Source organism: Symphodus melops, assembly GCF_947650265.1.
Source record: "Symphodus melops genome assembly, chromosome: 13".
NCBI classification, from domain to species: Eukaryota; Metazoa; Chordata; class Actinopteri; order Labriformes; family Labridae; genus Symphodus; species Symphodus melops.
In genome coordinates, this window is record NC_136703.1 from 24,764,233 (window position 1) to 24,779,031 (window position 14,799).

A 14,799-nucleotide genomic window follows, 5' to 3' on the forward strand; every position below is an offset into this window, starting at 1 on the left:
CATTACAGAGACATTAAGCTCAAGTCCAGGAGAGGTGATAAAGCAGCAAATTGAAGGGCTCGAGTAATGACTGTTTACTCAACAGCAGGCTCAACTTTTTGTGCCCGTCTTTTTTCATTAATGCCCCCCAGACTGTCAGATTCAGTCTCTCTCTCTCTCTCTCTCTCTCTCTCTCTCTGCCTCTCTCTCTCTGCCTCTCTCTCTCTCTCTGCCTCTCTCTCTCTCTGCCTCTCTCTCTCTCTCTGCCTCTCTCTCTCTGCCTCTCTCTCTCTCTCTGCCTCTCTCTCTCTCTGCCTCTCTCTCTCTCTGCCTCTCTCTCTCTCTGCCTCTCTCTTTCTCTGCCTCTCTCCCTCTCTCCCTCTCTCTCTCTCTCTCTCTCTCTCTCTCTCTCGCTCTCCCTCTCTCTCTCCCTCTCTCTCTCTGCCTCTCTCTCTCTCTCTCTCCCTCTCTCTCTCTGCCTCTCTCTCTCTCTCTCTCTCCCTCTCTCTCTCTGCCTCTCTCTCTCTCTCTCTCTCCCTCTCTCTCTCTCTCTCCCTCTCTCTCTCTCCCTCTCTCTCTCTCTCTCTCTCCCTCTCTCTCTCTGCCTCTCTCTCCCTCTCTCTCTGCCTCTCTCTCTCTCTCTCTCTCTCCCTCTCTCTCTCTCTCCCTCTCTCTCCCTCCTCTTTGTTGTTGTTGTTTATGACATCTGGCTCAACTTTGTACTCGGTTTTGCTCACTTTACAAATCATTCCCTTCGATGCCAGCGCGCTCTTTCTTCCCAGTTTAACAGCTTTAGGATGGACGTCATCTCGAATAACAGAAAGAAAGACTTAAAACAATATCATTGAAGGGATGGCTCAGTCACAACAGTGTTGAATGAATCGCCAGAAAAAAAAAATGGTGCACAAAATCAGAGCAAAGTTTGAAAAAAAAAAAAAAAAGGATGTTGAGACGAACCAATGATCTGCATCATTTCTCCTCACGTTCGATTGTCCACTTTAGTCCCACAGGTGACACATTCTGATTGGATGCATGTGTGAAGGTGTATGAATTAAAGGTGGGGGGGGATGCATCAAGTCACAGTCAGGAACATTCACTACGAGTGCGTGCACGGGGTGATGACGCTCGCCCGCTGCACGCCGCCAATCGGCTGAAACTGGCTTAGCATTTCCAGTCGTGATAGCACTTCAGAGCGTGTCGAGCAGGAACAGACCCTTTCAGTTCATACTTTTCAACTAGTGTGTCATAACACCATGAAAAAAACTGATGCAGGGTTTAGTGGGCAGGTAATGTAATCTGTACGTAATCCTTCGATGACTAAACCGACTTCAGGAACACCCCAACATGACTCATTCATTTGTTTATAGTGAAACAGAGTGGAGTAGGTTAGCGTGTGGAAACCTTAAAATCTTTTTAGCATGTCGCGGGGGGCGAACACTTTATATTTGAAGACCAAAGTTCAACCTCTGGAAAAAAACAAAAAAGTCCAAATGACAAGAACAAGAAGTGAAAGTTGGTGTTCCACACGTCACAATCGAGAAGCCTGGCTTAAAGAGGTGGAAGTACGTTTTTGTCTCCCTTGAGCCCGTGTTGCCAGCTTCCTGTCCAAGAGGGGAAGTCAAAGGAATTTGTGTTATGTGATAAGTGTGAATGCTTTGTGTGTAAGGTAAGTGTGTTGTGTGTTTTTTTTTCTAATCTCAGATCTGTTTTGACCCCCTCTGAAATCCCTGAGACCTGGCATGACCTGGAGCTTCCTCCTCCATTCCTGTGCAGATAAGACCGTCTCCATGAATGTACAGCATGCATGCATACGCTTTGGTACACACGGTTGTTTTTCATCCGGTACACACAGCGGTTGCTAGGCTGCGGGACAAAGAGAGATCGAGGCTCAGTTATGTGGTAGAGGGAGAGAGTGGAGCTGGGAGATGGGACGTGCGGTGGTTTGGGGGGGGGGGGAGGGGGGAGAAGGTTGAAAAATAAAGGGAAGCTACTCGGAAAGTAAAATTCAACAAAACCCGTGTGTCCTGGAAACAAAGAAACCCCTACGATCCTCCTAAAGAGAAACGGCGTGGACGTGGAGAATCAGATCGGGAGATGGGATAGGTTGATAGGTGACATTGAGATGTTGTCTCCTTTCAGTGTTGATACTGATATCTGAGCGTGTTAGCAGCTAGCACCTGGCTAGCTGTAGTTTACCTGAGGCCTGGTGCGTTCACTGCCATCCTGTATCAGAAGCTGATACCCAAACTGGTTTTGGACTAACCCCTTTGTAAGAAGTCCTCAGTGTCTATATGGAACTGATGGCTTTCCCAGTTAACCTTTTTATGACTGTTCTGACTCCTGTTCATGTTCACAAATAAAGTCATAAAACCCACACGTAGTCAAAAACAGCATGTTCTCTCGCACCGAGAAATAAAACCACTCGGGAGACTGGAACAGGCAGCGTTTCCTCTGTCCCCGCTTGCTCCCGGATCAGGGTCCTGAGAACAGCCGTCTTCCTCTTCCTCCTGTGACGCAGCAGTCCCACTAACCGCCTTTTTAGAGGTCGCTTCCGTCCACAGGGTCATTTTAGGATAAAACAAAAGGCGAGGTCACGGTGCCACAAGAACACGTAGAACGAGCAGCACAACCACAGTGGTACAAGGTGTTCCTGTGCGTAATGGTTCTCAGCTGTGGGAGGAAAAAGCTCTAAAAACAGGCTGAACGACAGACGGACACAGCTGGCTCCAAATGTTCTGTATTTGTTTCGTGTTTACCGACATCTCCTCATTACTGCACGAGGATGACGGTGCAGCTTCCAGGTTGCATTTCCAAACTTATGGTCGTCCTTCTTGGAGCACCTTGAGATTTTCTTTTAAATGGAAGGTGCGCTACAAATAAAGTGTATTTATTATTATTTTTAAAAAATAACGTCACGTCTGAATTGTGAATGAATCGAGAGTTACTTACATGAGGAAAGTCTGCACTCAAGTGTCGTCTGCGGCGGTCTTGAAGAAGTCTTCTCAGAGGTTCTCTGAACTCAGACCCCGAAGCTGAAATCTCGGTATCAGATTGGATCTTGGTTCACAGCTCCTCATTGACTTCTCTTGAAAGAATAGAAATTAAAATGAGTGAATTACAAATGGGAAGTGTTTTGGCCGACACCCTGGGAAACGAATATATATCTGCTGTATCAATCAATCAATCAGTTTTTTTATCCGAGTACAAAAACACATCATTTCATGACACTTTACAAATTAGGAGCTTTTGTCGTTGCAACACCGCTCAGCTAAACGTCAACTTTTCCACTACTCTGTAACAATAACAGAGCGAACCTAGCGATATTAGTTTAATGTGTTTGTATCAGGTGAGCACTTGCATCCATTAGGAGTGATGAACATGCCCAAACACAGGCTGTTGTTCTCCCTAACTCCCGTCAGATCATCAGCTCATGTCAGACGGTTTGCCGATATCGCGTGGGGAGCTGGAGGTTTGAGCCTGATGACACGAGGTTAAACAAACAGACCTGCATTAGTTCACTACACCATCTGTGCCCAACCCCTATCGTCGAGGTTGTGTGGGCACGTAGGAACAGAAACGCACTTTCCATCGCTTTGCTTTACTTTCAAAACACACCCATGCACACATCTGTTGGTAAATCACGACAGGAGTTATATTTTTAGACGGGGGCTGTGATATTCCAGAGTGATAGCTGCTGCGGATGATGGTTATCTTTCCTCCACAAGGTTTCGCCGCTCGGCCCGCACCTTCTGACTTGTTGACTCTGCCGCCGTGTGGAAATGCGGGCAGCTCTGATGACACCGCTGTAGCAGATGTGGATCAGATATTGGAAGGTCTTTGCGATGGACTCCAGTGTTTGTTGTTCTTGAAGCAGCTTGCGTTTTGCACTCGGGGCTTCTGCAGGCCAGCAGGACGAGTGACCACGTTGTAAAAGGTTACAGCAGGTGAAAGTGGACCAGCTGCTTAACATGGCGTCCTCTCTCTAAAACGCCTTCCATCATATATGCTGATAGATAAGGAGCGCACGCCTGATTTAGCGGCGCCAACACCGATTTGGAAAACAAAAATCACAGCATTAAATGTTGTAATTTCCAAACCACAAAATATTCCAGTGTTTCTTTTATGGAAAGCAAAGCCAAGTCCCACATACAACACAATACAATATTATCGGTTTTACATAATCTGTGGCTAGATACGGGTTCCAACAGGGTGACGAAAACATAATAAAAACACAAAAGACGAGACGGAAGATCAAAATCTTATTTTCGCACCCACAAGCTATTTTTTTCTCCGCCACATAAATATCCTGTATAAAGACGTTTCGCCCCTACGTGCCACAGTGAATGATTAATCTTTGCATGAAAGAAAAATATTTCGTAATGGTATCTGTGTTTTACATTTGCTGTTGTTACACAGCGCCGTGGATCATCCTAACAACAGTTTCACAGTTTGCCACATAAAGTGAAACGCTTGAATGTTTTTGTTTTCTTAACGTCACCTGTCTCGGTAATTTGTGGAGACTAATTTTCCCTGTCGGGCCGAGCAGACGAGCGGACCGCTGTGACAGAAGGAAAACACATCATCTCTTGTTCAAGTGTTTATCGAGATGAGCCGAGTTCTCTTTCCAGACTGATCTCATCTGTTAGCAGAGTGAGGCTAATGTTAGCAGCGCTGACGCCGCCAGCCGTTAACCGACTGCTGATTCAGGGGCCAGCTAGCCCGGCTAACTTGTTTGGTCGACGACAGTAATGTCTCACATGCGTAGCTATACTTTGTGACTTACTCACGCTAAAAAGACAATAAGATCGACTTTTCCTTTAGTGTTACGTTTAATGGCGCTAACGGAAACTACACGCTAGGTGTCGGTTCATAATATCACGGCCCACATCAGATATTCCCAGGCAGTGAATGACGTATCTGAATGTTAAAGGATGGCGGGATGAGGTTTTTTTTAATGTCATAAAACACATCCTGCACAAGATCAACAAAGTAAGTGTACTGTTTTTAAGGGAATGCCAAAAATGGACAGAATCCTAAACAACCTCACAGGAGCCTCAGTGATGATAATGTCAGATCTACATCTTCACCTCATGGTGACCATTCTCTCTCTCGCCAGGTCATAATGAAGGGATAAATGTTCATAGTAGGGATTGATTCTCTCTGTCTCCCCGTATTTGAGTTGATGAATCTTGCACACTTGAGTAGATGTTTTGAATTGGAGATGATGGACACAACAATTACCCAGAAGACAGCTATGAAAACAGGCATTTAACAGTTGATCCATTTATCAGACACGAGTCTGCGGTTTAAATTAAAGCTCTGCAAATCCACCCGTTAGTCCCGTGTAGCCATCCCCCAACTCCGTCCTCCAAGATGTCTGATCACAACGGTGGCTTTGGGTCATCAATCAGAGACAAAGACACCCAGACGTTCCCTGTCCTCCTCGCCGCTGAGATGCTGCCCGCATGCCAGTCAGCCAGAGGAATCCTCGGGCTTGTGGTGGAGACGAGGGGGGAAGCGGGGGGGGGAGCAGACTTGGCGGATCAGGAGGCTTTTCGGGCTTGGAGCGGTCGCTGCATTCCTCCGTGTCTCTCTGTCTTCCTCTGCTGATTTCTCACTCTGTCCCTCTCCGTCTCTCTCTCTCTCTCTCTCTCTTGATTTTCCTCCATCCATCTCCATTTCCTGTTCCTGGATCCCCGATGGGGTTGTCAGACAGGATCGTGGATGTTTCCCCGATGTCCTGTCCTCAAACGCTGAACCCCGCCTGGCCCGAGAACGCCCTCATCTTCTCCGTCCACTTTAATAACAATCACATCATAATTCATTGATAAATCTCCCACATGCACAAAACGTCTTCTAGCAGCCACTTCAACACAACCGTATTTGTGTTTCTTGAGCAACATGTTGGCTCTTCAGTCTTTTGGATCTGTCGTCACGGTGACTCTGCTATGAACACATTTCCTTTGACTGTAACTTTCCTGAAAGCCGTCTTTGGATGCCTTCCTGCTCATCTTACGAGTTTTGGATGCTCTCTAACCTGTTAGTTCTGCAGATGCGTCCTGAGCAGTTTCCTCAGGTCGGTGAAGCAGCAGAGCCTTTGTGTGCACGTCTTTAAGTGGAACATGTATCGCTTCTTTTCAACTGAGGAAAAATCTCCAAACTCAGAGATCTGGTCTCCCAGAATGATTTGGAGCTTCATCATCCACACTTTTGTGTCTTCTCATTTAGACTACTGTAACAGCTCGTTTTCCTGTCTAAACAAGAACGAGCTCTCCAGACTGCAATCAATACAAAACTCTGAATACAAGAATCTGATGAAGCTCCCTCGAGCTCTTTTTTCGGTCTTTCCAAGATCATTGCTCCGAGGCTCTGCCGTCTCTGCGCTCAGTCGAATCAGTCGACTCCTTCAAGAGCGAACTGAAGACACGTCCGTTTGTCCAGGCTTTTAATTAGCTTCTTTTAGCGCTGCTATGACTTTTGGTCTTGGCTTTGTTTGTGAAGCACTTTGTGGCCTCTGTCTGTGAAAGGTGCTGTGTAAATAAAATGACTTACTTACTCACGTACTTTGAAAAGATGTACGCCTCTCTTTGAGAGACAGTAGAGGAGGATGATATTCCCTCCTCCTCCTCCTCCTCCTCCTCCTTCGTCTCTTGTACAGTAGTGTGTTTCTACAGTAGTAAAGGTGCAGCTAGAAGACAGATAACAATCTCTGGTAATTAAATCTGAGTCACGCTCTGATCTTATCCTGACGTTGGCACATTGGTTATTTCTGTTGGCATGGTTAGCCAAGGAGAAATGATGGCATACTGTCCATGCAGACAGATGGAGAGAGGAAACATGTCTTCACGTCTGATCGAAGCAGCAGATACAGACAGATGTTAGAAACACAGAAATACAGTCACCTGCTTTAAAGCTGGTAAACACAAACCAAGACAGGTCTCTAGACCATCTTATCAGAATATAGATTATTTCTACCTCGGTCTCCGACTGGGCTGACTCCAGATTTGAATTCAAGATCGGTCAATTTTTTTTTTTTTAAAGATTTATTTTTGCCGTTTTTATGCCTTTATTATAGAGGGAAGAAAGTGGATAGAGTCGGAAGGGGGAGAGAGTGGGGAGAGACATGCAGGAAATGGGCCACAGGCCGGACGTGAACCCGGGCCGCCCGCGCGCGAGGACTGAACCTCAATACGTGGGATCGCGCGCACTGCCGCTGCGCCACCGGCGACCCCAAGATCGGTCAATATTGACATTTTTGATCTTGGTGTTTTTCGACATCGTCGTCTTTAAGGTCGTACGTGTTCATGAAGGAGCGGCGAGCTTTTCCTCCAGGTGTAAGCGGACTCTGCAGATCGAAGGGAGTTTGTTCCACCACCGGGGGGCGACAGAGAAGAAGAGTCTCGTTTGCGTCTTGAGGTCTTGTTGTGAAGGTTGGATCAGAGCGTCTGGGGAGTGTTGACCTGGAGGAGCGAGTGAAGGAGTCGGGATGTGATATAGATCTGCACCATGAATACTTTCATGTATTCCTCGAGCTCCATGTTGTCGGGAAAAAAACCCCCCAAAACATCAAAGAGGTTCCCCTTTGTTTCCATGGACGTTCATTGTGATGCACATTTTGTGGCTCGCCAATCCATCTATTATTTCTCCATTCATAGCAAGAAAAACAAAGCTGGTGTTTTAAATCATACCTGCAGAAATCAGTCAAATCCACGACTGTGAATATTAGTTTTCCCTCTGTTTGTGTCTCTGCAGGATTACCCGAGGAACAGACATCCAGGATGGAGCCGGGGGTCGGTGGCGTACCATGCTGGTGAGAATCCAACCCCCCTGTTTTTCCCGTCTTTCTCTCACTTCCTGTATGTCTTGGATATGAACGTCACAGGGTTTGATTCGTATCATTTTTATACTCTACATGCTACACAAATGTGGGCATTGTCATCATGGAGAGATCACTTCCATCAGGATGGAAATGTTTCATAACAGGATCAAGTGATCGCTGTGTTAGCTTGTTGAGATCCCGGGGAACAAATTGACCCCAAACCGTCTCACACAAGGTACAACAAAGCTTTATCCGTCTTTTGTTTCCGGCTTTTATCAGCGATCGCAGGTTCTTGGACTGTCGTGGGTGTTTGGGAAAAATGAAACATATTTTACATTCCTTCTTTCCAAAAAAAGGTTTTTATTTCTCAGAATAAAAGATTGTGTGTTTATTTGTGCTTGGCAAGTTAGGAATTCCCCCTGAATGAAATAAATGCATCTGATCTACTTCCTGCAGAGCATCTCTCTCTGCTGCCTCTCAGATAGAAACATCACAGGGGCTCCGTCTGCCCGGCACAAACAGAGATCAAGGAGATAAATCAGACTGTGACAGCATCAGGATCCTATCTCCCGGCCTTCTTTCTCTCTCTCCCTCTTTTTTTTTTTTTTTTGTGGGAATTGTCTTATCTCTCTCAAGCCATGAACCAAAAAACACACAAGACACAAAAACTGAGTTTAGATATCTTTATCTGGCGATGAATCCACCCACTCACACGTTTGTTTGTGACGACAGGCCTGTGAACATTATCCAAACAGGCATCGACAAAAGCTCCCCGAGCAGGCCTCGCACCCCCCCCCCCCCCCCCCCGCTATCAGCGCTAAGAGATTAGCTATCAAACGCCACTCCGTGATAGGAGACAGGCGGCGGTGAGGTAGGTGGTTATTACTGCGTTCAAGCTCCTGGAGGAAGTCTTCTCTTTATCTGCAGTCAGGACCTCGCTCGCTTCCTCTTCTTGGCTTTGTTTTTATTTTGGGTTTTGGAGCGACATGTCGTTGACACGTTCACTTTCCTCCCTCTCCCGTCGGGGATTAATGAAGCTGATCTAGAAAAGATGCCGCGATCCGTCGAGATCGTAACGTCTCCAGACGAGTTCGGGGATCGGAGGAATTTGTGCGAATTTCTTGCACGGTAACTTCCTGGAGGGACTGATCTGTTCGCTCACACTGAGAATCTCATGAGCTACAGATGTCGACTGTTTTTTTTTTGTTTTCCACGATAAAAAAAACCCAATTAGATGAGTTAGATTTTATTTTTAGATGGAGGTTTATGAGTTTTCTTCCTGCTGACCTTCGAATCTATCAAAACCCATTTTCTCGTTCACTCTGCACATTCCGTTCATGATGTTTATACGTCTGGACCCCGATATCCTTTTTATACTTGAGACACTTGGATAATAATAACAGTTGATGCTGTACGTCCTGCCGGGGCCCGTGGATGATTCCTCACTGCTGAGTGACGGACGGGGGCCGTGCCAGTCCCAGAGGTCTTACGCTGCGGTCTTCCGCCTGGTTTGGCCGCTGGCCGTCCGACGCCACAGAAATGTGCACGCCCCTGCACAGCTCCCATTAATCTTATTTGTTAGAGACTCACATGATGTGTGCGGTTTTCCACGCTGTGCACATGAGGTCTGACTTCCGCATGCTTGGGTTAAGGTGCCGGCTCTGATCCAGCTTCCTTAAAAATCAACAGTCGGGGGCCTCTTCTTCATGTCCCCCCCTCCCCCCCTCAATCCTTCATGCAGATCTTCTCAGGAACCTCAAGAATTTCATGCATTGGCATGGAGACAGAAAATTAATGTATACACAGCATCACATACCTTGGGTCAGATAACCACAGCAGAAATTGCTTAAAGAAGGACTGACTTCAGCGGGGCTACCTTGGGTTTTGGTTCTCAGTCGGAGCCAAGACTGCTGCTGCTGCAAGAAAAAAAAAAAATGAGGGCGTTTTTGTGTCACATTGTTTATGAACTTTTATGGTCAATGTTTGCGTTCGACCTCGGGGGGGGGGGGGGCAGAAAGTCTGCCGGGTTATTCTTGGCAGGTTTTTGGCTTCACATGCTGCTGATCTCACTGTTGTGCTTTAATGAAGCCGTTCTCCGTCCTGCACTCGAGGTGTTTCGCTTCAAAGAAAACAGTGGCACTAGATTTAGATTTCACAGCCTGAAGGCTAAAAAAAAACATAAATGACATAATGATCCCATGCAACTTTTTTTTTTTTTTTAATCTATCTTTCTATCACCCTGATTTACGGTGCGTTATATTAGGCACGCGACCAGCGGCGTCCTGGATCACATGTCATGTGTATTATAAACTTTCGGACGTTGTGATTGGACTCCAGATATGTTCTATACGTCGGCGGCTGCCAATCGTATCGCTGCTCCTTTGTATAGCTTGTGTAGTTTGAGAGTTCCTTGGCCGGCGCTGGTGTTTGTGTTGGGCGGCGTCCCAGTGCGCCCCGGCTTCACAAGTTAATGGGCCATGGGGCACCGGCGGGGGGCCCCTGTAAGGGCCCCTGTGGGCCCTATCAGGAGCAACCAGCCATCCAACCAGTGAGTGTTCCTCAGCAAGCCTCATTAACCCTGTCACCTCTCCAATCCCCCCATCAGTGACTCACACGTGCAGTGACTCAACACCCGCACCATCCATGGACCCGGGACCGGGTCTAATCTGATCCCAGCTCGGGTTCTTCAACACCAACATGTTGTGTCGGGGGGGATTAGATCACCGTCTTACCTAATGGGACAAAAATGGATGACGAAAGATTCTGATAAGAGAATTGAACGCTATCTGATTCGAGCGTCCCCCGAATGACCACGAGATGAAACTGCAGATTATTATTTAAATGATTCATTTAGTTTGAAATACGAGGCGGCAGTCCTCGAGGGAGCCGGGTGCAGGTTCCACTCCTGGACTTTGTACTCGGCTTTAAATCAGTGCTTCTCCACTGGAGGGTCGGGGGGCTCAGTGTTGGTCCAGGAGCCGTTTTCAGCAGGGTCACGAATGTGTGACCGGAAAAAAACGTGAACGAAAAAGTCTGTGAAGAAGTTTGTTTTGTTCGGTTTCTTGTTTCGCTTTTTTTGTGACCACTGAGATCCAAACAGCACATGTTTTTTAGTAGATAAATCTGATTTGTCAAAAAGGACAAAAATCTGGAAATGTAGATTTTTATCACGGAGGAGTTGGATCTTTGAATTTCATTAAAAACTGAGAGTTTTAAAGTTTATCGTCACATGACATCAAACAAAGAACTCATGAATGATCTCGTGCAGTCGGAGATTTTTTTTTTTGTATTTTTATTTTATTTTCTTGTGATCAGCTGATCGAATGTGTCCATGAAACAAATCGATGATGAGGACCGTAACCGTAGCAACCGCTCTGTCATTCCCGATCCTTCTGCAGCACGTCGAAACAAAAGACTGTTTTAGATTCACAGAAAGGCACACGTCAGCTGCTTTAAAGGAATTTATAGTAAATTCTTAGAAACACGTGCTGACACACGTGTGTGTGTGTGTGTGTGTGTGTGTGTGTGTGAAATCATGGAGGACGGAGTATAAATATTTAGTTTTAATTTCCTCGTTTTTAGGAGTCTGTGAAGTCATTGTTCCCTGGGCAGGGAAGCCCGCTCGTTTCCACAAGAACTCTCATGTTACCCGTTTTCTTCTTCCCAGCTGCTCTCACAGCTCCGTCAGGTTCTGCTAGCCGTGGAGCCGTCCCTCTTCCTGCTGCGGGCCCGGCTCCAAACCTCAAACTAAAGCTCCACTTCTCAGCTTCCTATTGCCGCCTTGTCGCTCTGAGACGCGGCACCTGGCGGCGGTCACAGTCGCTGCCATTGTTAGCTTTACTGAGTGCGGCCTGTCTTTTATGATCTTGACTTTTTTTTTTTTTTTTTTTGCATTAACACCATCAGCAGAGCCAAACCCCGCTCAACACTTCCACGCTAATTTTAAACTCCGCACTTCTCTTTTTCCGCCAAAGCTTCGCTCCAAGTGCCGTCTGCATCCTGAATCTGGATTTCCAGCGTTCTAACAGCCGAAGCAGATTTGAGAAAAGGCAACAGAACGCTTCATTGTAACACAGATACATTTACACATCTGCTAAAGGTTCTTCTGAACGTTTGCTAACTTCCTGCCAGAGAAAAGACGGATAAAGCCGTGCTTAACTCTGTGTACTTGTCTGCATTAAGCGACCTTCCTAAACCAAAAAGAAAAAGGCTTTTAAGATTTATCTGAGGCGCACTAATAATAACTTTATTGAGCTCTTTAGTAGACTGACCATCAGTTTGCCTCTTAAACTTTTTTACACTGAATTAAAGGCAGCAGCTCAGCTAAACAGAAAGACGGCACATGTTTAATAAGTCGTGCTCGTCTGCTGCACAGCAACAACAAACATGGAGCTTCAGGTTGTACTTCAGTGACTCTGCATGCACTGAACATGAATGTGAATGCAGGGACGTTTCGCACACATGGTTTGACACACGAGTGTCCGTTGACCTCGTCTGCAATTCCAAAACGTCTTTTGGGGAAACTTTAGGCTGCAAAAAAAAAAAAAAAAAAAAAAAAGGCCGAGCAGAATCACAAGGTTACAATTTTAAAAAGAAGAAGCTGTACTTTTTTTTAATCCTCCCGAGTGCGAGCTGTTGTTGAACATGCTTCACACACAGCGAAGTCAAGTGGCAACTCTCCATCCACAAGAACAATTTTAGGATTTGGTTCCTCCAGGTCCTGATCCAGGTCCCGACACACTACACTACTACTGGTTGTGCAACATGCTGCTGGTGTGAGTGGAAAGTGAAAGATGCTGTGAGGCTGCTGCTGTGACATGACGCTTGATTTCTTAATAATGTACCGACAGACTTTTATCGTTCGTCCTTGTTCGTAGAGAAATCCCGGATGTCTCGGTCTCCCTGTTTCAGGGACTTTTAGGGATCTGTGGGATCGTAGTCAACTTCTTCTTTTAAGACCGGCTGATGTGTCGAGAAGACGTGAACACCCCGTATCCTGTCCAAATATTTACACCAATGTCCCATCACAGGTTTCCTTTTGTTTTGAGGCTGATGATAAGTCTGAAATATGCGACAGATCAAAAAGCCTCAAATCCTCCTGTAGATGGATCCGACGAGTCCTCTTCATCTATGGACTACTCATCGTCGCAGCGCTGATCTCATCAAGTATTAAAAAGAACCCGAAGAAACACAAAACAAAGATGTGATTTTCTGTTGAAAATCACATCTTGTTGTTGTTGTTGTTGTTGGGATGCTTTTAAGAATAATAGCAGATTTTTACACTTTGATTTAGAGGAAAATGGTTTCAATGAAATCATTCAATAAAAACATCAAACTGTGACGATAACCAATTAAAAATAATCCCCTCAAACCGCTCCAACTGGACGACCTCACTGGAATGTAAAAATACAATAAAACATATCAGACGTGCAGTATATTTAAATTCTGTAGTTTTTGTTCCTACACGACATCGAGTCAACGCAGTGATCGTTCTGTAGCAAACGTCCCTCCTGTCTTCAGGCTTCTCCGTCCCCAGGATCCAGCCTCCATCCTGGACTCCCACAGCCCGGCTCACCTCCGCTTCCAGTCCTCTTCGCTCTCCAAATCCTCTCTCTTCTATTTTTAGTGCCTGTGCGCCTGTGCCGGCGTGGCTCCTGTGTGTGTGGTATTGTGACAGGGGCCCGCATGGGAGCCGTAATGATACAGTGTCTCCATCTCGCTCCCGGTGCTCAGATTGTTTAAACAGTATCCTGAGCCGGGGACGGGTCCCATGACAACTCCATAAATATTTACCAGCAGCAGCAGCCACGCCGCTTCGCTTGACGGGAGCTCGTCTGCAGGCTCCCTCTGCAGTGTTTTTAACCCCGCCCCTTTTTTTCCTGTTTGTTTGTTTCTTGTTGTTGATTTTTGCAAGTTGTCGTTCTTTTTTAACCATGTGCCTGGAATGTGAGGATGTCCTGAGTGTTGTTACGCGTTACGCACACGTTGCACGCTTTAGTAAACAGAAGAAGAGCCTTTAAAAAAACATGCAAAACGCAAATCTCTTTTTAATGACTGCTCAAATAGCAGATACTGAAACATGACGTTCAAACATCTGAAGCATCAGTGTACACTAACATGAATTGCAAAAATTCTCTCTCTCTCTCTCTCTCCCCCCCCCCCCCCCCCCCCTCTCTCTCTCAGATGACGGTAAGCTCTTCCACGGCAGCGGGGTCGGGGACGCTTTCGGCCCTCGGTGCTTTAAAGGGGACATCATGGGCTGCGGCATCATGTTCCCGCGGGACTACATCCTGGAAGGAGAAGGTGAGAGGACCTGCTTATCGTGCGCAGCGAGCACACACACACACACACACACACACACACACACACACACACACACACTCTCAAAGTACAAATGTTAACCCCCCTCTCTCTTAAAGCTGGGAACTTCTCCTGCAGTATTCTCGTTTTTCAAGGCTCAATAACTCCGGCTGCAGCTTAGATCAACATGTTTTGCCGGCTGACTCTGTGCGCTCTCTGTTTCCTGTCCTGGTGTTTAATCAGTGAGCGTAGGCCCTCTCACACGCTGTGCCCTGTTTGTCCTCAGTTGACATGGAGGACTGGCTGGAGATCCGAGCGGATCACGCAGGCATCCAGAACGTTCTGTACCTGAACGACGACGACGGCGGCGAGGAGGAGGAGGAGGACGGCGAGGAGGAGGAGGAAGAGGAAGAGGATGGAGAAGAAGCAGATCAGGGACAGGGAGGCAAGAAGGTCACGGTGAGGAACACTCATAAACACACAGCTGGATTAATCATCACAACAGTGTCGGCGTGTACAGTATGCTCATGCACTCAGCGTGTTGTGCAGGTCATCCATCAGGATGCAGATTAAAGACATGTGATGGACTGAGATGATTTATGTTTCAAAGCCTCCAGCTGTAGAAAACACACTTTTTTAAAAAGCTCACCTTACTTAAAGGATGTTTGCTTCTGTCTCAGGTTCTTTTACCTCCATCTTTG

The 14,799-nt window shown here is 46.5% G+C and overlaps 1 protein-coding gene across 2 annotated transcripts in view; it reads left to right on the plus strand.

Moving 5' to 3' along the window:
• The window catches only part of spryd3 (SPRY domain containing 3), a 41,419-nt gene that overhangs the window by 22,342 nt on the left and 4,278 nt on the right, over positions 1-14,799 (plus strand). For both annotated transcript variants that reach the window (XM_079359312.1, XM_079359311.1), the window contains exons 8-10: positions 7,732-7,789; positions 13,982-14,101; positions 14,385-14,557. In XM_079359312.1, coding sequence (XP_079215438.1) covers positions 7,732-7,789; positions 13,982-14,101; positions 14,385-14,557 — 351 coding nt within the window. The remainder of the gene's footprint in view (positions 1-7,731; positions 7,790-13,981; positions 14,102-14,384; positions 14,558-14,799) is intronic.